Consider the following 25546-nt stretch of genomic DNA (forward strand, 5'->3'; position numbering starts at 1 on the left):
CTTATCACACTTGGGAAGAGAGCTTGATATGTGGTCTAGGTGTTGTTGGGAGTTAGGACACTAGATTATTTGTGAGGTCTCTTAGGATGCTGTCGTCATAAATAATACTCTCTAGAGGTTTGTACCACCTACTGTAAACCAAATGCTTTCTGTGCTTTTTTACTCTTCACTGCAACCAAGGTAGTCATCGTCACCATCCGCATCTTGTGCTGAGGAAGCAGGGCCTAGAAAGAGGCGAAGTCACGTTTCGTGGCCTCTTAGCCAGAATGCACACTCGCTCCTGTGGATTCTGTAGCTCATGCTTGTAACAGTGGCGGATCTTTGTCATTTAATCCTTTAATGCTGGTAACATTACATGAGTGTGTAGAATTTTGTTTTTTAACCTCATGGAAATGAGAATGTCTTACAGTTGTGATCAGACATTATGTAATAAGGACAAGTGGGTCAAGCTCTGTGACCTCCGGGCAGGAGCCCCCAATACATTAGAGCTTGCTGAGATCTGATTACCCCTTTTTAAAATGAATACCATGCCACTACTTTTCAGCAAAACTGTATCATTGATAGTGAGGTGGTTAATATTTTCTAATAAGCTAGATTTAACATTTTTAAAGTATGAAGGGGAGGGACCAAGTATATTAGAGATATTTTTATTTTTGTTTTTGTGTTTTGAGAGAGGGTCTCACTCTCACCCAGGCTGGACTGCACTGGTGTGAACATGCATCACTGCAGCCTCAAACTTCTCGGCTCAAGTGATCTTCCTGCTTCAGCCTCCCAAGTAGCTGGGAACACAGTCGTGTACCCAGGCTGGTCTCAAACTCCTAGGCTGAAGTGATCCTCCTCAGCCTCCCAAAGCGTTGGAATTACAGACGTGACTTATATTTCTTTAACATGCTAGAATGAGACCTAGTGTGCGCCTATTTGTTTCTGTAAGAAAGCAGGTTTGCATAGTATCTTGGTGTCTGTTATGCTCACGAAGGGTATGTCATTTTCCTTCTGATTTATAATTGGTCCCTATGAGGGAAGTCACAGCACTTTATGTGAAATGGGCTTCAAAAGTAGAATATGAAGTGTCTTTATCCTTAGTTTGCTGTTTTGTCTTTATTCAGCTACAGAAAATGTAAATACGTTAATCTGGCATACAGGGCACTTAAAACAAGGAACTGCAGTGTAAAGGTGGCCAGAGCTGGCCTCCTCTAGGTACAGAAGGCTGGCCACATCCCTGAAGACAGGTATTCACTCTGTGCTCCAGAGACCTGGGACCCCCAGTTGCATTCTTTTCAGGAGAAGCATTTTACAGTTTCTGTGCTTAACTCTACGGAGTATTTTATCTTGGTGTATTCTTGTTAATGCTGTAATTTAATGGAATTTCATACAAAATTGACATATCTTTCCTTTTAATAGGAATGTTTTGTATCTTTATAAACTCTTTCTGAGGACCATATAGTCCTATATGTAATAGTGGTTTAAATATACATAATCTGAAGTGCAAACCACTCCAACTTACAAACCATATCATAGCAAGAGAAACCTTTATTTTAGATTAGTCCTGCTGATCTTGCCAGTTTCTCTTCAGGAACCATATTCACTTGACTTGATGATGAGATTGCACACTGTTAATCTATCAGTTAAACAGGTGTTTATTGCACGCCTATTATGGGCTGAGTTCAGGGTTTTCCCCTGTGGAAGAGACAAAGGAAGTACAGTCCCCAATTAAGAATGGATTGGTTTCCAAATGATTGGGAAGCTGAATCTGGAACCTGGAATGTAGCGTTCAACAATGTAATGAATGGCACTTAATATTCCAGGTTCGCCCATGTGGCATCATTAATCCCTAGTGTGTTTCATCCATACCCTGATGTCCAAGCCTCCTGTTAAAACTGAGATACAAAAGAAAAGCAGGGGGAACTTTCTTCTGCCTTTCTGGGTGCTAAGGTCACTCCTTCTTCAGTGCCTTCCTGCCACAGGGGTTCCCAGTGTCCTCCACAGTCACCAGCTGCCTCCTCCCTGTTTCCCCAACCCAGCAAAACTCGCATTTCCTCGGCGTAGCAGATCTCAGTTAGATGTTAGTACAGAAGTATTTTGATTTAACTAATTCATACTAACATATACATAACTGATAACTTCCTTAATCTTTGCAGAGGCATTTGCATTATTAAAACAAAATACTTCTTAAATGCGTATTAAGTCAAGCAAGGGTAGATTATTTAGCACATAGGATAAAGTGAAATAAAAGATTAAGGCCATGCAAAGTTGTGTTGGGGCTGCAGGGTCACCCTGGAGACAGAACAGCCCTAATTGGAGCTTGTTCCCTGGGGCTAGCTCTCCAAAGCACGCCTTACTTCTCATCACTTCTTTCCTTATACTGTTTCTAAATTTCTGGATTTTGGAAAAGGCCATGCATTAACATGGTGATGGCACCAGCAGAAGCTCCATTGGTTGAGGTGAGGTTTAGGGAGGACCAGGGATTGGCTGAGGTCATCCATGACTGGTTTTAGGTTTGGGTTACCTATACACCAGATGGTAATAAACGTAGGGACTGCCTATATAAGGCAGGGTCGCTGACTAAAGAACAAGACAAAGGTATAGCACCAGTAGTGACCAGAAATCATGGAATCATTCAGCAATTCAGGTCCTATTTGCCAGTGGTGAAGCAGGAGACCTGGTTTCTGGCTTCATACTCACTTTATAATCTAGTCAGGAAAATAGACCTTGTGTAAATAATTATGCTAAAAACAAGATCAGGCCAGGCTCGGTGGCTCACGCCTGTAATCCCAACACTTTGGGAGGCCAAGACAGATCACTTGAGGTCAAGAGTTCGAGACCAGCCTGGCCAATATGGTGAAACCCTGCCTCCACTAAAAATACAAAAATTAGCTGGGTTTGGCGGCAGGCATCTGTAATCCCAGCTACTCAGGAGACTGAGGTTGGAATGGGCCAAGATTGTGCCACTGCACTCCAGCCTGGGCAACAGAGTGAGACTCTATCTCAAAAATAAATAAATAAATAAATAAATAAATAAATAGATAGATAGATAAATAAAACATTTTTAAAAATGAGATAATGACACATTTCTCTACCTGCTATCGTAGAAAACCAAAGAACATCATGAATGATTATAGCCCGGGGCCTGATTGAGCTGGAGCGGGGGTGGCTTCTCTGAGGGAGACACGTTTCAGCCTGGACAAGGAGATTAAGGCTGGGTCAGCCAAGCGACAAGGGTGTGGGCCCAGAGCTTCGGAGAGCATTGTAGGCAAGATGCATGGTGTGCAAGACGCTGGGGAGGAAACACTCTCGATGCCTCTGAGAAGTTGCTGGTGAATCTTAAGAGGGAGAACCTGCAGGTGCTGGAGGGGAGCCTTGGAGAGGGCAGAAGGCAGCTTTGTCCCACAGGCCTCACAGGCCATGTTGTGGGGGTGGAACCTGAAAGGCATGGGGTGTGACTTTAGGAATTTAAAGCAGGGGAGCAACAGGTTCTACTGTGTGACCCTGACCATGCGTGTAATTGGGGCTTGGAGAAGGGAGTCTATTACTGGTGAGGGCAGTTTGGATCTGAAGGGAGCAGAAGGGGCTGCTGCCACACAGTGTCATTTAGGGGTGCCCAGAAGGGCCCCTACCCAAAAATGTCTTTCCAGCCATCCCTGACGGTGTCTAAAATCCTATCATTGAACTTCATCTCCTTTAAAACACAAGTCCTCTGACAGCCAAGCAGGATCAGACAAAATTGCAGCATAATATTTGAAAATTTTGTCAGGCCAGGCACGGTGACTCATGCCTGTAATCCCGGCACTTTGGAAGGCCGAGGCGGGCGGATCGCTTGAGCTCAGGAGTTTTAGACCAACCTGGGCAATATAGCAAAACCCTATCTCAGGCCGGGCATTGTGGCTCACACCTGTAATCCCGACACTTTGGGAGACTGAGACAGGCAGATCACTTGAGGTCAAGAGTTCGAGACCAGCCTGGCCAATGTGGTGAAACCCCATCTCTATTTTAAAAAAATACAAAAATTAGCCAGGCATGGAGGTGGGCACCTGTAATCCCATCTGCTTGGGAGTCTGAAGCAGGAGAATCACGTGAACCTGGAAGGTGGAGGCCGCACTGTGCCGAGATCGCGCCACTGTACTCCAGGCTGGGTGACAGAGTGAGACTCCATCTCAAAAAAAATAAAAATAAAAATAAGCCAGACATGGTGGCATGTCCCAGCTGGGCCCTGTAGTCCCAGCTACTCTGGAGACCGAGGTGGGAGGATCACTTGAGCCCGGGAGGTTGAGGCTATAGTGAGCTGTGATTGTTCCATTGCACTCCAGCCTGGGCATTGGACCCTATCTCAAAAATAAAAATAAATGTTTTTTAGACCTCCAGCCATCCTTTTCAAATAAAGTGTGTCTCTTTCTCTCTCCCTATAGCATCTCTTCCCTCTTCAGATGCCCAGGACTCATATGTCAGTCTCTAAATCAACACCTGATTTCAAGAGAGGCTCTGTCAGATACGACTTATATGAACTTTATGATGCAATTTTGAATCAGTCTGTTGCCTTTTCCCAGGATATAAAGTGTGGCTGATTGTAACTCCAGCTGCTTTAGGTGATAAAAGGAATTTGTTGACTCTCACAACAGAACCACGCAGAAGTGGGATTGCCTTTGGTGCAATTTGTTCCGGCCTCTGGCCGCAGGTCTCTGGTGTTCTTTCAGCCTTGCCCTTGCCCCGTGTCGGTGATGATCCTGACCGACTCCTCCCAAGGATGCAGCACTGACTGCAGCGGCTCCCAGTCTCACACCTGTAACCTCACCAACCTGAGCTGAAAGTGCTGTTGTACTCAGGACGGTCACAAGCCCTTGGCTTCTCTCTAAGGTTGTAGGATACCCCTGAGCCAATTATTAGGTCCAGGAGTATCTAATAATCTGAGAACTAGTCACTGAGGGCATCCTGCTGATTGGCGGAGTATAACCTCTGGAACTGTGAGTGGGATCCTTCCCTCCCAAATCACAGGGACCCTGGAGACCAAGAATGGGCACAAGCTCTAGGGAAGCACCAAACAACACTGGCAGCATAGGGATATTTGTATTTTAAGTCTTATGTCTGTTAGTTTAATATTAAAGAAATGTAGCTGGACACTGTGATTCATCCCTGTAATCCCAGCACTTTGGGAGTCCAAGGCAGGTAGATCACTTGAGGCCAGGGGTTCGAGACCAGTCTGGGCAGCATGGAAAAACCCTGTCTCTACAAACAAACAAAAAATTATCTGGGCATGTTGACGTGTACCTGTAGTCCCAGCTACTATTTGGGAGGCTGAGGTGGAAGGATCAGTTGAGCCCAGGAGGTCAAAGCTGTGGTGAACCATAATTGTACCACTGTACTCCACTGTACTCTGTGTAACAGAATGAGACCCCATCTGAAAAAAAAGGAAGGAAACAAAAGGAAAGGAAAAAGGAAAGAAAAGGGAAAGAGAAAGAAACATGGGCATCAGCAAGCAGATGGGAGAGGAATTGTTTTTAGGGTAGACCATCGGGCCATCCAACAGTTCCTGAAACGTGTGCTTCCTGTACTAGCCTTGCCCATGACACTCATTCATATAATCACTAATTTGTTAGTATGGCTTGGTTATGCAGTTATTTTTGCCTCTGACCTACTCCTGTGTTAAAGGGAGTACATCTGAGCTTGGGTCTGGGACATTTAAAATAGGCTAAGTGTGTGGGTGTTGGGGGTGGAATTCCATAAAGATGTAGATCCTGTTTGTTTAGGACAATTATGCACTATTTAGAGCTAGTTATTTAAAACTTAAATAGTGTTCCTCATTGATTATATTAGAATAATTTTATAAATAAGCTTGAGAAAAGTGGAAGAAGATACAAATAAGGGTTATTAGTTAAAGAAAAGTTCGATGATCTTTTGTTTGCTATCTTAGTTTAAAGAGTTTTTAAAATTAAGAATAAATGAATTTTCAGTTTTAAAAATATTGGAATGGTTTTTTTAGTTTTTACTTGACTAAGTAGTTAGTACAGGCTGTATTGAATTCTTCAGAAATACTTCAAAATCAGGCAAAATGTGTAGCATTGCCAATTTTTCATCCTAGGTCCTTTTTTTCTCAACCAACTGTATTCATTAATATTCACAGATATATGAACATAAAATGAGCATATGCTCAACAAATATTTATCATGTTCAGGGTGCATCCCCATTGCTGGGGATATGGAGAAGTTTATTCACTGCCTAGTGCCAGCAGGCAAACCAACAATGAGTTTAGAAAAGGGGGAACAGTTGCTGGGGTGAGAGGAAAAAGCCTGCAGAGGATGGGAGAGGCTCAAATGTTGGCAAGGAAGGGGAGAACATCCCAGGTGGTCAAATAAGTTTGCTTTTGCAATTGAATTTCATTCTATTTTTCTTAAAATTATAGAGCCTGTTGCTTAATTCCAAGATTTTCTTTATTGTGTAATATTTCCTGTAGAATTGTTAGGAGTTGGTCATATAGATCACTTCAGACCACTTGTGTATTATCCAAAGTTTCTGTAATGATTTCCTGTTATTCTTTCAGAATTGTTTTATCGTGATACAATGTAATTCTAAATGTCTTTTATAATGTTGAAAGTATTGCCAAAAACAATTAGAATATTAGATTATAATTAAAGTATTAGGAAAGTATCAATAATTATACATCTTAAGAAATATTGGGACAATTTCTTATTTAGCTAAACAGCTAAAAGTTGTTTCATCACTATCAAGCTTGTCCACCCGTGGCTCTGGTGACCAGGACAGCCTTGAGTACAGCCCAACACAAATTTGTAAGGTTTCTTAAAACATTATGAGATTTTTTTGGCAATCTTTTCAAACACTGTTAGTGCTAGTGTATTGTTAGTGTTAGTGTATTTTCTATGTAGTCCAAGACAATTCTTCTTCTAGTGTGACCAGGGAAACCAAAAGATTGTACACCGCCGATCTATAGTCGTTATTTTGCAGCGTCTTAATATGTTCAGAACTATTACTCTCTATTGTCTTTTAGCTTGACCCATTCAGACATGAGAATTTCAGAAAACTGAATCTGACTGTCATCAAGTTGGCAGAGTTCTTAGCTGGCTTTCTTTAACACTGAGTTGTTGGATTATTCTTAGTTTAATAAATTTAGGATTAAGCCTAAAATTTTCCATTTCGTATTATTTCTTCCCTTTTAGTTATTTCCTGTCCTTTACTCTTTTTTTTTTTTTTTTTTCTTTCTACTAAGTCCGTGAACTCCCCTAGTTGGCTATGAATTCCTTTTGGGCAGAGATCATCAACTACCTGGAGCTTTGGATAGTGCTTGGCATATAGAAGATGCACATTAAATGCTTAGTAAATGTATGGAAACATTTCACATATAAGTAGAAAGAAATAATGCAGAGGAAATTAGATGTAAGTGCATACATGTAATTTTAATTTTACTTATGATTTTGAACACTCTATCTTCTTATAGCAGCTTCCTGCTAGTTTTACCTAACCCAGAGCTAACTTTGTCTTATCTTCTCCAGGAGGTAAGGTTTAGAAACCTGCTAAAGTGCTCTCTGACATCAGTTATTTTGTAAGACAGACTTGTCATCTGTGACATTAACATGTTTGATCATGTGAATGCTCGAATTTTATGAGATCTTTTGTTCCTCTTCTGCATAATTAAGTTCTTTTCAGAACAACTTTTGTATTGTAGTTGCAGTGTGTATTTCAGACTAGTCAACACAACTAAAATTTGATCATGATTACTAGCTTTTCAAAGTCATCCTTCATTTCCCACCAGGTAGCTTTCTGTCAGAATTCATTTCCCATTTGGAAGATATCTCTCTGACCCACAGTTTTCTGGACACAATTCATCCTTCACATGTGTGAGACTGCCCATTGTCATCAATCCTCAGCTCCTCAGATGCCAAAAATCCCCTCTATATTCAGAGTGATAAAATATATCAAAAGTGTTAGAGGAAAGAAAACTAACAAAAATGTTTAAAAGATTTTGTTCCAGTGATTTTTCTAATAAAAAAAATGCTTTTAGTATCTGTTTCCATTGTTACTGTTTAAGAAATTAAAATAGTAACTGTTACAGTTGAAACAGGATGTGCTTTCTATTTTCTTTCCATCTTTATATAATTAAAAGTGAACTTTGGCAGCGCTGCAATATAATTCAATTCAATTTAGCAAACATGTATGGAGACCCTTCTGCTGATCCTGCAATACCATGGTTTCTATAAGAGCTGGCTTTTAGTTGCAGTGAGTGTGAGAGAGTGTGATCCAGATGTGACTGCTGAGGAAACTAAAATTCACTGTGGAAGGAGATTAGGTAAGGAAAGATTCATCCAAGAAGGAATTTCATGTTGAATTTTGGACAAAGAATTAAATTGGGTCTGTGTCTGTGTCTATTTTTTGTTGCTATAACTGAATACCTGAGACTTGGCAATGTATAAAGAAAAGAAATTTATTTCTCACAGTTCTAGAGGCTGGGAAGTCCAAGAACATGGTACCAGCATCTGGGGAGGACCATCTCGCTGCATCGTAACATGGCAGAAGGCATCACATGGAGAGATGGCAAGAGCATGTATGTCAGCTCAGGTCTCTCTTCCTCTTTTTATGAAGCCAACAGTCCTCTCATGAGGGCCCCACCCTGGTTATCTTGTGTAATCCCAGTTACCTCCCAAAGACCACATTTCTAATCAGTTTAGGAATATGGGGATCAAGTTTCCAACACATGAAATATGGGGTACACAATTAAACCATAGCAACTTGCAAAGGGGAATGACATTGCAGGTAAGGACCACTGGGATTGGATTCAGCAGGGCATGTACTGAATGTTGGGCATGGAAGGGACATGATAAGAAAGGTCTTCATCTGTTTGCAGACTGCAGCAGATACCAGAGAACTAAGTAACTGACCGAGGCTTAAGTGATGAGGTCTTGTTTCGAGGGTAAAGGAGGTAGACATGTGAAGGCTAAGTCAAATCTTAGAAAGGGAAGGTCAAATCTTAACACAGAATCAGGTAGCCTCAGTAGCTTCTTGGATATTGGGAAGCAATGTGAAAAGAATTGTCAAGGTTAGTTCCAAGGACAGAGAGCCTAGGTGAGTAGGGAATCAAGGTGTCATATTAGTATAAATGGATGGTTAGAAAGAGAAGTGTAATAGGCGGCAGCTTTAGAGGACGTCAGTGGGTAGGAGGAAAGCCAGAAAAGGAATGTCAGAGGAGAACCGGGAACTTACAGTTTCATGGAAGCAAAGAGAAGACAGTGTTTCAAGGTGACAGGAAGAAGAGAAAAGTTAAGAAGTAAGAGGTCTGAGTTTGGTTTTGTTTAGGACAAGGATAAAATGTTGACCTTTGAGTGACTTCAGAAAAGTGGTGGGGCCGGGCGCCGTGGCTCAAGCCTGTAATCCCAGCACTTTGGGAGGCCGAGACAGGCGGATCACGAGGTCAGGAGATCGAGTCCATCATGGCTAACACGGTGAAACCCCGTCTCTACTAAAAAATACATAAAACTAGCCGGGCAAGGTGGCGGGTGCCTGTAGTCCCAGCTACGTGGGAGGCTGAGGCAGGAGAATGGCGTAAACCCGGGAGGCGGAGCTTGCAGTGAGCTGAGATCCGGCCACTGCACTCCAGCCTGGGCGACAGAGCGAGACTCCGTCTCAAAAAAAAAAAAAAAAGAAAAGTGGTGGAAGTGGGTACCAGATGGCAAAGGCCCTGAAAATGGAGAAGAGTTTTTGTTACTGGGGAGACTGTAAAATAAGATCCTTCAGTCACTTCAAGTAATAAACCCCTTGGAAGGAAATTTACTCCTTAACTGACTAGCATTATGTTACAAAATGCCAGTATATTATTAATACCTGGAGATTTAAAATGTACCTGTTTTCACATTGTAACCCAGAAACATTATTTTTCAAACCATTTGGAAATAATAGTTTGATATTCTTTGATTCCACTCTTTCAGAATTTCACTTATCCCTCTCCGAGATTTATTTCTGGGTCATTGATTCAGATTCCAAAACTAGTGTTTTCTATAAGCTTATTTTATGCCTAATAGAGTTGAAATTCAAACATTTTCTAACAGTAGCAACTGAAATAGCTTCAAAGACATTTTTCACATCTACCTTACTTTTTCTTGGTTGATTATATCTTTTCGAAAACACACCAGATTGACAGCATGTGAGGTAGTATGCCTATAGTAAGAACACAAGCTTTTTAGAATGGTTGAGAAATGCACTTTGGCCTTGTTCTGGTTCCTGAAGACTGTTTGTTTGTTTGTTTGCTTGTTTGTTTTGAGATGGAGTTTTCACTCTTGTCACCTAGGCTGGAGTGCAGTGGTGCCATCTCGGCTCACTGCAGCCTCTGCCTCCTGGGTTCAAGTGATTCTTCTGCTTCAGCCTCCCAAATAGCTGGGATTACAGGTGCCCACCACCACACCCAGTTAATTTTTGTATTTTTAGTAGAGATGGAGTTTCACCATGTCAGCCAGGCTGGTCTCAAACTCCTGACCTCAGGTGATCCACCCGCCTCGGCCTCCCAAAGTGCTGGGATTACAGGTGTGAGCCACCGCACCCGGCCCTGAAGACATCTTTTAGTCCTCAAAGGAACCAATAAAGGAAAAAGTACATTAGAACCAGAGTCATAGGACCTCAGTTCTATTCCCTCCTTTGGGGCTTGACTGTGAGGAGGTCAACATCTAGAGTTTTCAGCAATGAAGTGAGAAGACTGTAACAGAGGGCCCATTTGGTCTCATTCAAATAAAAAAGCTCAGAATGCATGGCTATACTATGTATTCTGTCTTTCACTAATCAAGCCTACTGCGTGGTATGACTCCACATTGGCAGACGTGATCAGAGTGTTCCTCATGCGCCCTCCTCTCCCTGTTTCTTCTGCCTATGATGGAACAGCCTTACCTCTCCCTTCACGTGTCTGACTCTCCTCCTAACCTCAGGTTACCTGGTTTTTGGCATACAGTGGCACCCCTGGCACCTAGCACCTCCAGTGCAGCTCAGGTGCTCTGTAAATATTTGATGACAGAGTAAATGGACTGTGTTGTAGTATTGTCCACCCTGGTGGCTGTCCACACTGACTGAGCATCAGAAACAGAGATCTCCAGGCCCTACTCCCTTGCCATTGGCATTTGAGTTTCTAGTTTCTAGAAATGGGCCTGTACATTCCTATTGTAAAACTCCCCCGTAGGTCATGCTCATGTGAGAAACACGAGTCTCCTCTGCGAGTTCCTTGAGGAGGTAACTATAGTTTCTGCCATTTCATTCCCATTCTAATTCTGGCAGAAATTAGATATACAAGAAATATTTGTGAATAAGAGAATTTAACGCTAGAGAAAAGTAATAAATAATAAATGAGAGGAAAATGCCCTTTCTTCTGTTTGCAGATCTAACACCTTGGACCTTTGAAGACTAATTCACATCACCCATAGCAAGTTATAGTTTTAAATAAATGAAATTATGTAAGTGCTCAAACCACCAGACGTGATGAAATTCAGAGCTCATTGTTATCTAATAATTTTAGCTAGGGATTACTCTGCTTTATTTGCCCGATTTTTACAATTTTGTGATAAGATATTTGCTTTCATTATTAGCTTCCTTGCCATAGGCCTTATTTTAAATTGTTTCTTAATAAGTCACAATCCACCAGTCTTTTTTGAGTCATATAATTCTAGTATTTTAAGCTAGAGTTTCTTTCTTTGGGGTGAGGGACGTGATGTGCTGAGTAAAGGAGAACTAGTGTGAACTTTTGGTGTCATGTCACCACTCACACTTATGTATATCGTATTTCTGTGCTCCAGAGAAAGCAATTAAGAGCATTATTTTTTATCTAAGAAAACTATGCTATCCTGAATACAAAAACCTCATCATTGGCCAGGCGCGGTGGCTCAAGTGGGAGGCCAAGGCAGGCAGACCGCTTGAGCCTAGAAGTTGGAGACCAGCCTGGGCAACATAGGGAGACCCTGCCTCTCCAAAAAACAAAAAGAATCAGCTGGGTGTGGTGGCACACACCTGTGGTCCCAGCTACCTGGGAGGCTGGGGTGGGAGGATTACCTGCGCCCAGGAGGTTGAGACTGCAGTGAGCCATGATCTCGCCACTGCACTCACTCTGGGCAACAGAGTGAGACCTTGTCTGAAAACAAAACAAAAAAACCCTTCGTCAGTCATAGCCTGTTGGCCTGTGGACCTGCATTTGAGTTATCTGTAGTCGAGTAACAAATTTCCCTGACACTCAGCTGATTAAAACAATAAACATTTAGTGTCTCTCCAGTATCTGTGGGTCAGGAATCTGGGAGTGGCTTTGCTGGGTCATCCTAGTTCATGTCCTCTCATGAAGTTACAGTCAAGGTATTGGTCAGCTGAAGGCTTCCGAGGTGGCTCACTCAGATGCCTGGCAAGTTAGTGCCTGTCTGCAGGAGGCCTCAGTTTCTTACCACATGGCCCTGTCATCAGGGCTGCTTGAGTGTCTTCACCACATGGCAAGAGAGCCAGGAGAGGCAGAGCCTAGATATAGCCCCCACCCAGTGCCCACATTTAGGGGGAAGGCTGTCGGGCTCCACTCTTGAAGGGAGGAACATCAAAACATTTGTGGACATAATTTAAAACTGCCACAGCCTGTACCATTAGATTCTGTTTGCTAACTTAGATGTTTTGTCCAGGATCTGAAAGCATCTGTGATCCAAGGTATTTATTTAGTTTCTTCTCCACAAGTAGAAGCTGGATATCAGAATTTCTGGTTTCTACTTTATTATTTCTAGGGCCTACTTTCTTTTTATTCTCTTGTATAAGATAATGAGATGCAGTAGTAAAAAAATCATGAAGTATTAGAATAAAAAGATATCATTTTCTCTCTGCACACCAGACTGCAAACTTTTCCTGTCTAGACTGTAAGTCAGAACTTATAGTTTCTGAGAAGCCTTCTTATTGAAGGTGGGAAGAAATTTAAGAAACCTGCCCCATTTCTAGATGAACTGGTGAGCACCAATTCCGCAGCATTCACGTAGAATTAGAGGAGCAAGTGTCAGGGATGACAGAGCTTCAGAGAAGGCATCTTACAGTTAGTTACTCAGGAGCTTCTCCAAAAATGGAACCAATGACCATCCAGCATTTTATTGGTGATTTTTTTTTTTTTTTTTTTTTTTTTTTGAGACGGAGTCTCGCTCTGTCGCCCAGGCTGGAGTGCAGTGGCGCGATCTCGGCTCACTGCAAGTTCCACCTTCCGAGGAGATCGCGCCACTGCACTCCAGCCTCCCGAGTAGCTGGGACTACAGGCGCCCGCCACCACGCCTGGCTAATTTTTTTTTTGTATTGTTAGTAGAGACAGGATTTCACCATGTTAGGCAGGATGGACTAGATCTCCTGACCTCGTGATCCGCCCGTCTCAGCCTCCCAAAGTGTTGGGATTATAGGCGTGAGCCACCGCGCCCGGCCTATTGGTGATTTTTTTATAGGAACTTTTAGGAGAAAAAAAAAAAACCAGGTCAGTAACAGCTATAAGCCCACGTAGGGTGTTAAAAAAAAATTAACCCAAAGGCATTTATTAAGTGAGCCAGGCATCAGGAACCGTGTTTTTACATAATTACCTTGTTTCAAGTAAGTGCCCTTTTGATTCTTCACCCTCCAACCAGTCTTTCCTTCTGCGTGCGTCATGATTATAGCACTTTTTGGCCCGTATCTGTTTGCCACTTGACTGGGAGTGCCCAAAGGGCAGAGCTGTGAAATGCATCTTTGAATCCAGATGAACAAGGCAACGCCTGGCCCTTAGTTGATTTTTATTGTTTGCTGTTGAATTTAACAAGTCTATAAGTAGGTACTATTATCTTTTTCTCTGTAAGAAAGAACACTCAGAGGACTGGAAAACTTGAGTGCAACCCATAGTTAGGAAGAGGCAGAGTTTGAGATTCAAAGCCAGGTCTGTCTTTTCTGCTTCAGTTCAGATGCTCTCAGGGGAACTCTAGGAGGGAACTGTGCTGGGAACCCCAAGTTAGTATCCTTGTAGTTCTCAACTAGGAGAAATTACTTAGGAGGCATTTCTGTCTTTGCCCAGAATGAATCACTGTAGTTTAAGAGATTGCCAAAAGGAAACAGTCTGTTGAGTGGATAAAAGGGTCTTGAAAATAAGCTGACTTTTGCAAACCATATATCCAATAAAGATTAATATCTAAAATTGATAAAGAACTCATACAACTCAATAGTAGAAAAACAAATAACCCAATTTAAAAATAGGCAAAGGTCCTAAATAGACATTTCTCTGAAGAAGACATAAAAATGACTAACAGGTATATGAAAAGGTGCCCAGTATCATTAATCATCCGGGAAATGCAAATCAAAGTCAATGTGAGATGCTACCTCACACCTGTCAGGATGGCTGTTATCGAAAAGTAAAAAGATAGCAAATATTGGCAAAGGTGTGGAGGAGGGAACTCTTGTAGACTGTTGGGAATGTACGTTGATACAGCCATTATGGAAATCAGTATGGAGATTTCTAAAGAAATTCAAAATAGGGCATGGTGGCTCCTGCCTGTAGTCCCAGCACTATGGGAGGCCAAGGTGGGCAGATTGCTTGAGCTCAGGAGTTCGAGACCAGCCTGAGCAACATGGTGAAACTCTGTCTCTACAAAAAAAATACAAAAATTAGGCAAATGTGGTGGTGCATGCCTGTAGTCCCCGTTATTTGGGGGAGTAAGCCAGGATAATTGCCCAAACCTGGGAGGCAAAGGATGCAGTGAGCCAAGATTGCACCACTGCACTCCAGCCTTGATGACAAAACAAGACCTTGTCTCAAAAAAAAAAAAAAAAAAAAAGAGAGAAAGAAATTAAAAATAGAACTACCATATGACTCAGGAATTCCTCTTCTGGGAATATACCCAAAGGAAATAAAATTCACCGCTTTGTAAAGGTATCTGCTGATAATTGCAGCATTATTCACAATAGCCAAGATACAGAAACAACCTAAGAGTTCATTGCTGGACAAATGGATAAAGAAACTGTGGTGTATATACACAATGGAGTCTTACTCAGCCTTAAAAGTGATCCTGCCAGTTGTCACCACATGGATGAACCTGGAGGGCTTTATACTAGGGGACATAAACCAGACACAGAAAGCCGAATGTTGCATGATCTCACTTATATGTGGAATCTAAAAAACAAACAAAAACCCAGTCAAATCTACAGAGAGAATAAAACAGTGGTTACCAGGGCCGTGGGGGCATGCCAAGAAATGGGGAGACAGAGGTCAGAGGATACAAAGTAGCAGGTGTGTAGGATGAACAAGCCTAGAGGGCTGATGTACAGCATGAGCACTACAGGTAATAAAATTGTGCTGTGTTTGGGATTCATGCGAAATGAGTAGATTTTAGCTATTTTTGCCACAAAAACAAAAAATTGGTAACTATGTGCAATAGTTGGGATATGTTAATTTGCTTTGCTATAGTAACCATTTTTATCGATATATATCCCATAACATCATGTTGTATACATTAAATATACACAATACAATGTATTCATTTATTGTTTGAAACATAATCTCACTCTGTTGCCCAGGCTGGAGAACAGAGGCGCAATCACTGCAGCCTCAACTTCCCAGACTCAAGCAATCCTCCCACCTCAGCCTTCCTAGTAGGTGGGACTACAGGTGCACACCACCCTGCCCAGCTAATTTTTGTATTTTTTGTAGAGATGGGGTTTCACCATGTTGCCCAGGCTGGTCTTGAAGTTCTGGGCTCGAGTGATTCTCCTGCCTCTTCCTCCCAAAGTGCTGGGATTACAAGCATGAGCCACCACACCTGGCCTAACATTTATTTAAAAAGAAGAGAAAAGCTGTCCTATTCGGGCTACAAAAGAATTTTTGCTATTACCTGATGTTCTTCATTCTGTAAGTGAGACACTAAAAATTCCTCATGCCTAAAGTGCTAAGGGAAAGTTCCCTTTTTTCTTTCCCGTTTTTCCAGGGATTCTGACCTGGGTGATGCAGGAATTAAACATGGTATTTAGATACGAAGTTGGAGCTCACTAAATTAGGAGATTGTGTATCAAACCCCTGACCAAGCTACTGGGACTTCCTGATCACTCTTAAGAGGCCCCATTGCAAGAGTCTAGGCCCTAAGCTAAGGTAGTGGTGGAAGAGCAGGTGCATTCAAATGATATTTCATGTCTAAATATACAGGATCGTGGTGACAGGATGCACGGTGGATGGACATGGAGAAGAGGAGGCCTGGGAGCCTGAGTGAATGGTGGCTCCGTTCAGTATGGCAGAGGATGGGGAGGAGAAGCAGGTGTGGGGTTCACTATGGGGGCAATTTGGGCTGTGTATTCAAGTATTTAAGGCATCTTTTGGACAATCAGGGAAAATATTTTATCAAGAATTGTGCATGGAGATTAGACGGCTCCATGAAAGAGCAGTTGTCTCGGGACATCTGGGAAACAACTGGATTGTAGGGATGTATCTGATGATGTCCAGTTCATGGATTGCTGGTACTGAAAAGAGCCGACTGCTGCAGAGGACTTTCTTGGCTGTGTGCGACTTTGTTGGGAATCTCTGCTGCTGTCTTTATAGCTCAGTATCCTGAATGAGTAGGGGAGCAATGGGCAGCTTCTTGCTAGTGGATGTGGAGAGGAGCTACCACATTGCCCTGTAGGATGTGGGCCCCTCTCTCTGCCCAGCTCTCCTGTGGGCCATTACATGGAGCTTTCTTCTACTCATTATGATTTGGCAATCTTAAATGCCTCTTTAAAAAAAAAAAAATGTATCTATATTTTCTTTTTTTTTTTTGAGAGACAACCACAAATTCATGCTTTATCTTCTTGGGGGAAATACCTCTACTAAAACTATAGTTTGATTTTTTCCATATGGGTGTTGATACAGATGGCTGTAATGAGACCTCTCTAATTAAGCACTTGCTATCTGACTCTGAATCATTTTAGATGTGCTGGCACTCTTGCTCTCTCTCTCTCTCTCTTTGATTCAAAGAGTTGTCCTAAGATGTAACACATTTAGCTGTTATTATAGTGTATAAACTTTCCATTTTTTCGTTTGTAGCTTACTCTCTTTTTTGTGCTAATCTGAGAGCATAATTAAGATGTCTGACTTCAGTTCTTTCCTTACAAATATTGCCTAACTCTTCTGAAATCATTCCTATGTAAACAAATAACAATTGCAGATTAATTATCTGAAATCATTCCTATGTAAACAAATAACAATTGCAGATTGTACTACCTACATTCTTTTGTTGTGAGGATGTAAGTACACCCTTGTTTGTTAAATTACAGTCTTTTAAAGAAATTGGATGTGACACATTTTGTCATTTTGTATGATGCCATGGAAAACAAAGGATCACTTCTGTATTTTTATTCTTGATATCCCTTTTATTTAATATTCATTTTAAGAGCCAGTGTGGCAGGCGAAGTGAGGACAGGCTTTGGAGTCACACTGCCTTGAAAATCTCAGCCTCGCCACTTCCTAGTGGTGTGACTTTGGGCAAATTGCTTAGGTGCCTCTCTGTGCCTAGGCTTCTTGGTGCATGAAATGAGAATGATGGTAATACTCACCTCACATGATTATGGGCATTAAGTGACATAATGCAAGTTACATGCTTAGCTCAATGCCTGGCACGTAGTAGGTACTATGTGCTAACAATATATATTTTTATATAGTAGAAGAAGCTTTCTTAACCAATTTGCCAGGTTAAAGGAAGCTTCCAGACCCTATGCCGAGCAGTTCAGTGGATGCCCACAACGTGGTGAACTGTAACTGGCTTCTCTCTAGTATGCTCAGGCACTTCTACTCCAATTAGTTGAGTTTATTTGCTGCCAAACCTGTTTATGCTATTTGTTGCTCGTGTTTGTTCCCGAGTCTATTTGTGCCAGTTGAACTTGTTATTGTAATTATGTAATTTAATTAAATATCAGGCAAACAGATGGAATGTAAAAGTACAAAAAGATAGCAGCTTTTTCCTGGAAATGAACTTTGAAGGCTATGGAAAGACTTAAAATATTATCAGTAAGGTACCTGTAGTAGTCAGATTTGTAGAGACCGAAAGGAGAAGGGTGGTTGCCAGCAGCTGGAGAGAAGGTAGGAATGGCGAGTTGGGGTTTAATGGGCACAAAGTTTCCCTTTTCCAAGATGAGGAGAGTTCTGGATGGGGACAGGGGACAGGAGATGGGTGGGTTGCACGATGGTTGTACAGCAATGTTGAGTGGACTTAAAAATGACTAATTTTATATTATGTATATTTTAATACAGTTAAAGCTTTTAAAAATATGTCGTGTTAGCTACGGATAAAATAGCTGTTAAAAGATTGAGGTGGTGTGGGAGGAATAAAAAATCTAGAGAGAGTCCCTATCGAGATTGTTTCCCAGTGGTCATTAAGTTTTCATACTTTCAGGAAACCAAGATAGGAAACTTATTTTAAGTTTAACATGAAATGTTTAAGTTATGTATGTGTCTTAGGCCGGGCTTCTGGGAAACAGACTCACAGATGGAGATTGAGGCCATTGGAACTCGTCCTCCTGTGTTGATCAGACCTTGGATGTGGGCTACTCCCCAGGGGAGGGGCATTATCTCAAACAAGGCGAACTTCTTTGGCTGAGCGTGAGTCTCGGGAGGTTCTTAGCTGAGAACAATCAGCAGGTAACACTCCAGCAGCTGGAGGATCTGAGTGGTACACGACAGCATCCACAACAGTGTGTCTCCATTTTGTGTGTGGTTTTTCCCTTTATAACAGACTTTTAAAGATTAACTGATTGACTTTTGGTCCAGGTTGCTTCAAATAAGAATATCTTCACTGCTTATGCATAATTTTCTGAAGGTCTCATTGTATTTGATCTTCTTTGAATATGACAGTTGTCCCATCTATGATACAACAAGACTGTGTTCTCATGAATCCTGTAAACTTAATCACAACAAATAAACATGTGTGATGTGTTGGAAGCATGTTAGGGCTTCTGTGCACTCCTCAGTATTTTCCAGTATTTATTTTGAGATCGTGGAACTAACTTCAGGTTTTTAAATTTCCAAAGACTCTTTTGGCATTCAATGGTATCCTTTGGCAAACTCTCCATTTTTGTACTAGAGGTCATTTTCCTTTCATGCTCTATGACCTCTAGGTCTCTCTCTGCGTGTTCTTTGGTGACTCTTCCATCTGCTGCAAATAACTGCTATCCCTCTTCCTTTTACTTTAGCCTTTTGCCTTAGACCCGCTTCTCTTTATGATGATCCCAAGGCTCCTGACTTGAATGATGGCCGATCTCCAGGATGTCTAAATTTCATTTTGGGATATAGTCTTCCAATTCTTAAAACAGGAGCCCTGTTTATATGGTTGTTTTGTTTATTGTTAGATCCAAATTTGCTTTTGGTTTCTCTCAGCTTGCTTTGCCCCGAATTGTCAATGCTAAAGGGGAAGTCTGAATCCCTTTGCCAATGTGACCATAAATATAGCACAAAGATCCTTTGATTACCCTATAGTGTCTGTTTTCCCTGAGCATTTTAGCATGTCCTGACCTTTTAGCAGGAATACTATTCAGCCTCATTTATGCTTAGCCCTTCATTTAGCCAAGTTTTGTTGTTTCCTTGGTTTCAAATTTTATCTCTTTATGTGAACTGGGAGCTGAAGCCTTTCATTTGACTTGTGATCTTATACATTCTGGAAGCTCATACATGTAATCGTGGAACAAATAAAGCAGCTGGAGGAAATCTTTTCTGAACAAAACCCAAGTGGGGCATTTGGGTGCAAGCCAAGATTTCAGCAGCTACAGAGGGAGATGTACAAAGGCTGCCTATATTACAAAGCCAACAAATCACTTCTGGCCAAATAGGAATGTCCTATAGGTAATGGCTGGATAGAGGGTGAGGGACCTTTGCACATTTAATTACCTGACCACAAAATAAAGTGTTTACTGTAACCTTCCAAGGGCTCTCTAGTAAGTTAATTCCTGTAATATAACTACAGGTAGAGAAACACTGTGGCTCAGTGGATGAACAATAAATTGGAATTCTGAGTCTGTTCAGCCTGGGCCTAGGCCTCCCACTAAATTGCTGTGTGGTCCTAGGCAAGATACTGAGTGTTTAACTTTCTAGGGTTCAGTTTCTCCATCCAAAATTAGGAATTATAATACAGGTTTAGCTTACGGAATACCAAGAAGGCACTAACCAACTAACTAATAATAAATGAGGCCCTGTAGCATGAAATCCTCTATTAACTTCCTCTTTTCCCTTTTTAGAGGAGAAAGTTAAGTGTCCTACAGTGATCAAATAATTAAGTAAAATTTCACTGGACATTTTGACAAGATTGGTTATTGATTCATTAATTCATACACACACACATACATACATATCTGGACTTAAAACATACAAAAGCAAGGGCTTAGAATGGAGGTAGGTTCAAAACAAATGTAAAGGAGTTTCCCAAGTTTTTAATCATCTATTAGTTCATCCAGGCAATGTTAAGAATTATGCAGAGCAGCGCCTCTCAAACTTTATGTGCCTAAGAATCACCTGGAAGGCCTTTAAAATGTCCTTCCTGGCCTCCATTCTCAGAGTTTCTGATTTGGTAGATATTGTGGTAGGGGCTAAAATTAGCATCTAACAAGCTCCCGTGTGATATTACTGGTGTACAGACCACACTTTGGGTTGCACAGTCTAGAAACATTCAGAATGCCAAGGTAAGGAAGACACATGGTGTCTATAAGGCAGGTAGAATTAATATTAATACTCCATGGTGTGTTAATATTAATTATACTGTATCACGGTATGTGTGTGTGCACAGGACCATGTGTTCTAAGATCATTTCAGAGAACATAGCATGTGCAGAGGCTTAGAGAACTGAAACCACATGACACATTCAGGAACGTGAAGTTTGCATCACTGCAGCAGAGAGCACGTGGCTGGCCGGGAGGCAGGGGGTAGTCTAGTAGGGATGGGGAGGAGAGGAACATGTGGCAGAAGAGATGCCAAGATCTAGGTAGAGCTCTGATGGTAATTAGGGGGCTTGTGTACCCTAAGAGATTGGATTGCTTTCCTAACCTGATAACAAGAGGAACGGAACAGAGAAAATAAAAGATTCACTGGAGTTCTCAAGGTGTTAGAGTTAATGATAGCATAGAATTTAGCCAAATATAATCTAGTTAATCCATTAATCCTGCTGAACTTACACTTCAGTTGAAAGTTAATCTCTTGGGTATCTGGTTTCTTCATTTCTGGTCATTTTTGTGCACCATATGATGACTTATGTGTTCTTAAATATGACCTGTTTTCCATTATTTTCTAGGTTCTTTTTCTATCCAATGAATAGTCAGCCCGTAATCCTTATCCAAAATTGATTACAATAATGAACAGGTGGAATATCAAGATCTTAGCAATAAAAGTATCTTACCCAAAACAAACAAACAAAAGCAGATTTCCTTATTACAGAAGCAATGCATACTTACTACAGAAGCTACAGACAAGCAAAGAAACCTCCCGCAATCCCACTCACATTTAGAAAACCACTGCAAAACCCCCTAGACACTAACTTCTTAGATTCTTTTCCATGTATACGTGCATTCTTCCCCACCAAAATAGATTACACCAGCTACGTTTTGAAAACCAGCACAGTTGATTTACACAGTCTGCCAATTGTTGGACATTTGCACTCTTCCAGTCTGATTCCCATTGTTTCACATTTAGTCTGTTCCAAGTAATTTCTCATGGCTGATGCCTAAACTGAAAGTGAAGGAACAGGAGTCAGCCAGGCAAAGACGGTGGAGTGGAGGGATCAACATTCTAGGCTGAAGTACTGCCTGGGCACAGGCCTCGAGGTGACGCAACCATCACATTTGTGAGAATAGAAGGATGTACAGTAAGGGTGGACCACGGAGGGTGAAGGGTAATGGGAGTGGAGGTTCACAAGATTAAAACCTTGCAACTAATAGCCTACAGTTAGATATCCAGGGGACTACTTAGCCAAAATTTATTTAGGGAAAAAGTAGAGGGAAAAAAAGACAAAAAGAGAAAAAAATCTGCAGCCTGTCCCTGAACGTTATTCCTTTTCAACCGAATGTTTTATTTTCATTTTTATTTATTTTTTCTTGAGACGGAGTCTCGCCCTGTCGCCCAGGCCGGAGTGCAGTGGTGCCATCTCGACTCATAGCAACCCCCGCCTCCCGGGTTCAAGCAGTCCTCCTGCCTCAGCCTCCTGAGTAGCTGGGACTACAGGTGCTGGCCACCACACCCGGGTAATTTTTGTATTTTTAGTAGAAACGGGGTTTCACCATATTGGCCAGGCTGGTCTCGAACTCCTGACCTCAAGTGACCCACCCACCTTGGCCTCCCAAGGTGCTGGGATTACAGGCGTGAGCCACTGCGCCCGGCCTCAACCAGATTGTTTTAACACAGTGTTGCTTTCACCAACTTGATTCGGACTGAGTTGGTTTTGGCAAATGGCTTTCAACCAAATGATCTCTATCCAAATTAAGAGGATTTGGGGCTTCCTGGATCCCATGCTGTGCTGCAGCTGACCTATGCAGGTTCTCAAGGCATTTCTGCCCGTCTTTTCAGTCATGTCACCTTCATAGCTTGAAATCAGCAAATGCTACAAATCAGGGATTTTTTTTTTCATTAGGGCCAGTTCTACAGCACACCACTAGATGTAGCTGAGTGAGAGGGAAGAAGTCCAAAATAAATGTCCTGGGTTTTTGGCTTGGGAACTGAACATTGAAGTCATGTATCAGTACCAGGCATCATAAACTTTGGAGTCAGAGGACCAAGATTTGAATCCTACCTGCCATTTTTCTGCCACTTCAAGCAGAGTAAAAAACCTCTCTAAGCCTCAGTTTCCTCATATGTGAAATGGGGTCACTAATATTTAACTTATGGGATAGTGATAGAAATTAATCCTTGAGAGAGCTATTATTATTACTGCAATAAAAGGAGAAGCATGAGGGCATTAAGTTGATATTTTCATATGTGAAGTTTGAGTTACTTTGGGGAGCTTAGGGAGAGAATCCTGTAATAACAAGAGCTAACATTATTGATTGTTAACTACGTGCTTTACATACATTATTTTGTTTAATCTTCCAAAGAACTATATAGGTAGGTATTAGTGATATGATTGTTCTCATTCTGAAGCTGAGAAGACTGAGTTTTAAATCAAGTATCTTTCTCAAGGCCAGAGAGCTGGTAAACGCAGAGACAGTTTGGAAGGCAAGTCTGTCTGAATTCAGAGTTTGCATTCTTTTTGTTTTGTTTTGTTTTGTTTTGTTTTTTGAGACGGAGTTTTGCTTTTGTTTCCCAGGCTGGAGTGTAATGGTGCAATCTCGGCTCACCGCAACCTCCACCTCCCAGGTTCAAGCAATTCTCCTGTCTCAGGCTCCCAAGTAGCTGGGTATACAGGCATGCACCACCATGCCTGGCTAATTTTGTATTTTCAGTAGAGACGGGGTTTCCCCATGTTGGTCAGGCTGCTCTCAAACTCCCAACCTCAGCTGATCCGCCCGCCTTTGTCTCCCAAAGTGCTAGGATTACAGGCATGACCCACCGCACCCAGCCTAGAGTCTGCATTCTTAACCAGTGTGCATATGAGCCTCCACTCAGCAGAGACATCTGAGCTACATGGTCTCGGTTTGTGAATGTTCTCAGTGGTTCAAGTCTTAGGTTTGAATGAGGTAACACTGGAGGAATCTATAGAATCAGAAAAGCAGAAGGCAAGGATGCAACTCTGGGCAGCACTGAATTTGAAGGGGAGATAAGAGTTTAGAGAAAGCAGGGATGATTAGCAGTTTTGGATGCCACCAGGAGATCAAAAAGGGTAAGAATTGAAAAAGGTTATTTGGATTTGACAATATGAAAAGGATTGATAATTTTAACAAAAGCAGCTTGGGCAAGATAAGGAAGGCAAAGGCCAGATTGCTTTGGGTAGAGAAATAAATTGGCAATGAGGAAGTGGAGAAAACTGGTATAAATTCCTTTTGAAGAATGAGATGCTAAATAAGCTGCTTGGAATCCAGGGAGTTATTTAAGACATAGATGTGTTGGGCAGAAATAGTAGAAGTGAAGGAATGTGATTGAAGAAAGCAAGACCCTTCCTTAGGAGATAGGAGAGATGGGATCCAAAGCCTGGTGGAAGAATTATGACTGAATTGACATCAGGATTGGGCTTTTTAGGTTGGGTGTGATAGAAGATCAAGGAGGCAGAGAACTAAAGACAGTCATCAATATGACCAAAGTCATAGCATCATAGGCTGCAAGCTAGGAAGCGAAAAAGTAAGACCAGGAGGCCATTCATAGAGAATGTGGAGGAGCCAAGGTCCTGGGGGTCTCAAAGATGCGGAAGAGAAGTTGGGAGTAAATGAAGAATTGAGTTGTGAGTACAGGGAGTTGTGCACGGTATTCTTGATATTGATCAATTCATGTTCAGAGAAGCCTGGGTAGCTGATAAAGTCCCTGGCCCTGCCATTAGAGATCAGTTTTTGAAGCGGAGTGAGGTGAATTCATCAGAATTGAAGAGCTGAAGGGACTAAGCATGGAGTCGTGGCTGAGAGCTTGCACTGGTGTCCTTTGGAGTTCCCAGCTAGGAAGACTGCATCTTTTTTATAATACTTTGTTAATAATCCAAATGTTATGTCTAAAGAGATCCTTCCCCATTATGATGGAAACATTCCTCACGGTTAGTGACATTCTTTCATTGGTGCCCAAGAAATCTGATAGAATCTTCAACTGTTTTTCAGTATGTTCATCCTGAGATTGGTAGGGGAAATGTCCTGGATTCATTTCTTCCCCTTCCAGAAGTTGTACAGCTTACACTTTCGGAAGTATAATGCTAGTAAGACTAATAGCTGTCATTTGTTAAGCACTTACTACATGCTAGCCACTGTGCTAAGCACTTTATATGGATTATCTCTTTATACACTTATAACTGCAAGATAGGAGCACTTTCTGTGTCTGTTTTATGGATGAGGACTCTGAAGATTAAAGAGGTTAACTCCCTTGCCCAAGGTCACTCAGCTTGTAAATGATGGAGCCAATATTCAAATCCCGGCAATTTGCGTCTGGAACTTGAGACACTAACTCTGTAAAACTGCCTGTCAATGCTGGGGAGACCTAAGTCAGCCTCATTTTGGAGGTTAGTGTATTCCTGTTTGTGAAGGAAGAGGAAAGCAGCCATCCTTGGGACCCTGTCCAGAGACGCACCACTGGACCCAGGACTCCTGACTGCGCCTCTGTCTCCCTGTTGGCCGTCTTCAGCCTGCTTCTCCCTAAAGCACAGAATCACAGTGCCCTTTGGGCATTCCGTCACCTCCTACAGTACTGCTCAGCTAAGACAGTGCCCTTCACTGCCAGGGGCAGCACGAGATGTCTTCCCAAAGCCCTGTAGAAGTTAATCCTCTGGGCACTCCTTACAAGAGAGCTGAAGAATGGCATGAGAGCCGTTTCATTCCTCTATTGAGTCTTAGAAATACCAGAGGGTTGTTTCACATACACACGTCACTGTGATGGCGCTTGGCTGTTCAAAGTGCAAGGAGGTTGTTGTGCTGACGTTGAAATCTTAGTTCGAAACCATATTTCAAGAATGCTTAGAAAAGTAATATAAGAAGTATGCAAGGAGAA

General features: G+C 41.9%; 1 protein-coding gene across 4 annotated transcripts in view; it reads left to right on the forward strand.

Moving 5' to 3' along the window:
* The window catches only part of EFCAB11 (EF-hand calcium binding domain 11), a 160946-nt gene that overhangs the window by 78726 nt on the left and 56674 nt on the right, over positions 1-25546 (forward strand). The window contains exon 6 of one of the 4 annotated variants that reach the window (XM_023205424.1): positions 16133-16260. The exons of the other annotated variants lie outside the window; for them this stretch is intronic. Coding sequence (XP_023061192.1) covers positions 16133-16196 — 64 coding nt within the window. The 3' untranslated portion in view covers positions 16197-16260. Of the gene's footprint in view, positions 1-16132; positions 16261-25546 lie in introns of those variants that run through there. 4 annotated transcript variants of the gene reach the window in all.

Source organism: Piliocolobus tephrosceles, chromosome 6 (genome assembly GCF_002776525.5).
Source record: "Piliocolobus tephrosceles isolate RC106 chromosome 6, ASM277652v3, whole genome shotgun sequence".
Taxonomy (NCBI): domain Eukaryota; kingdom Metazoa; phylum Chordata; class Mammalia; order Primates; family Cercopithecidae; genus Piliocolobus; species Piliocolobus tephrosceles.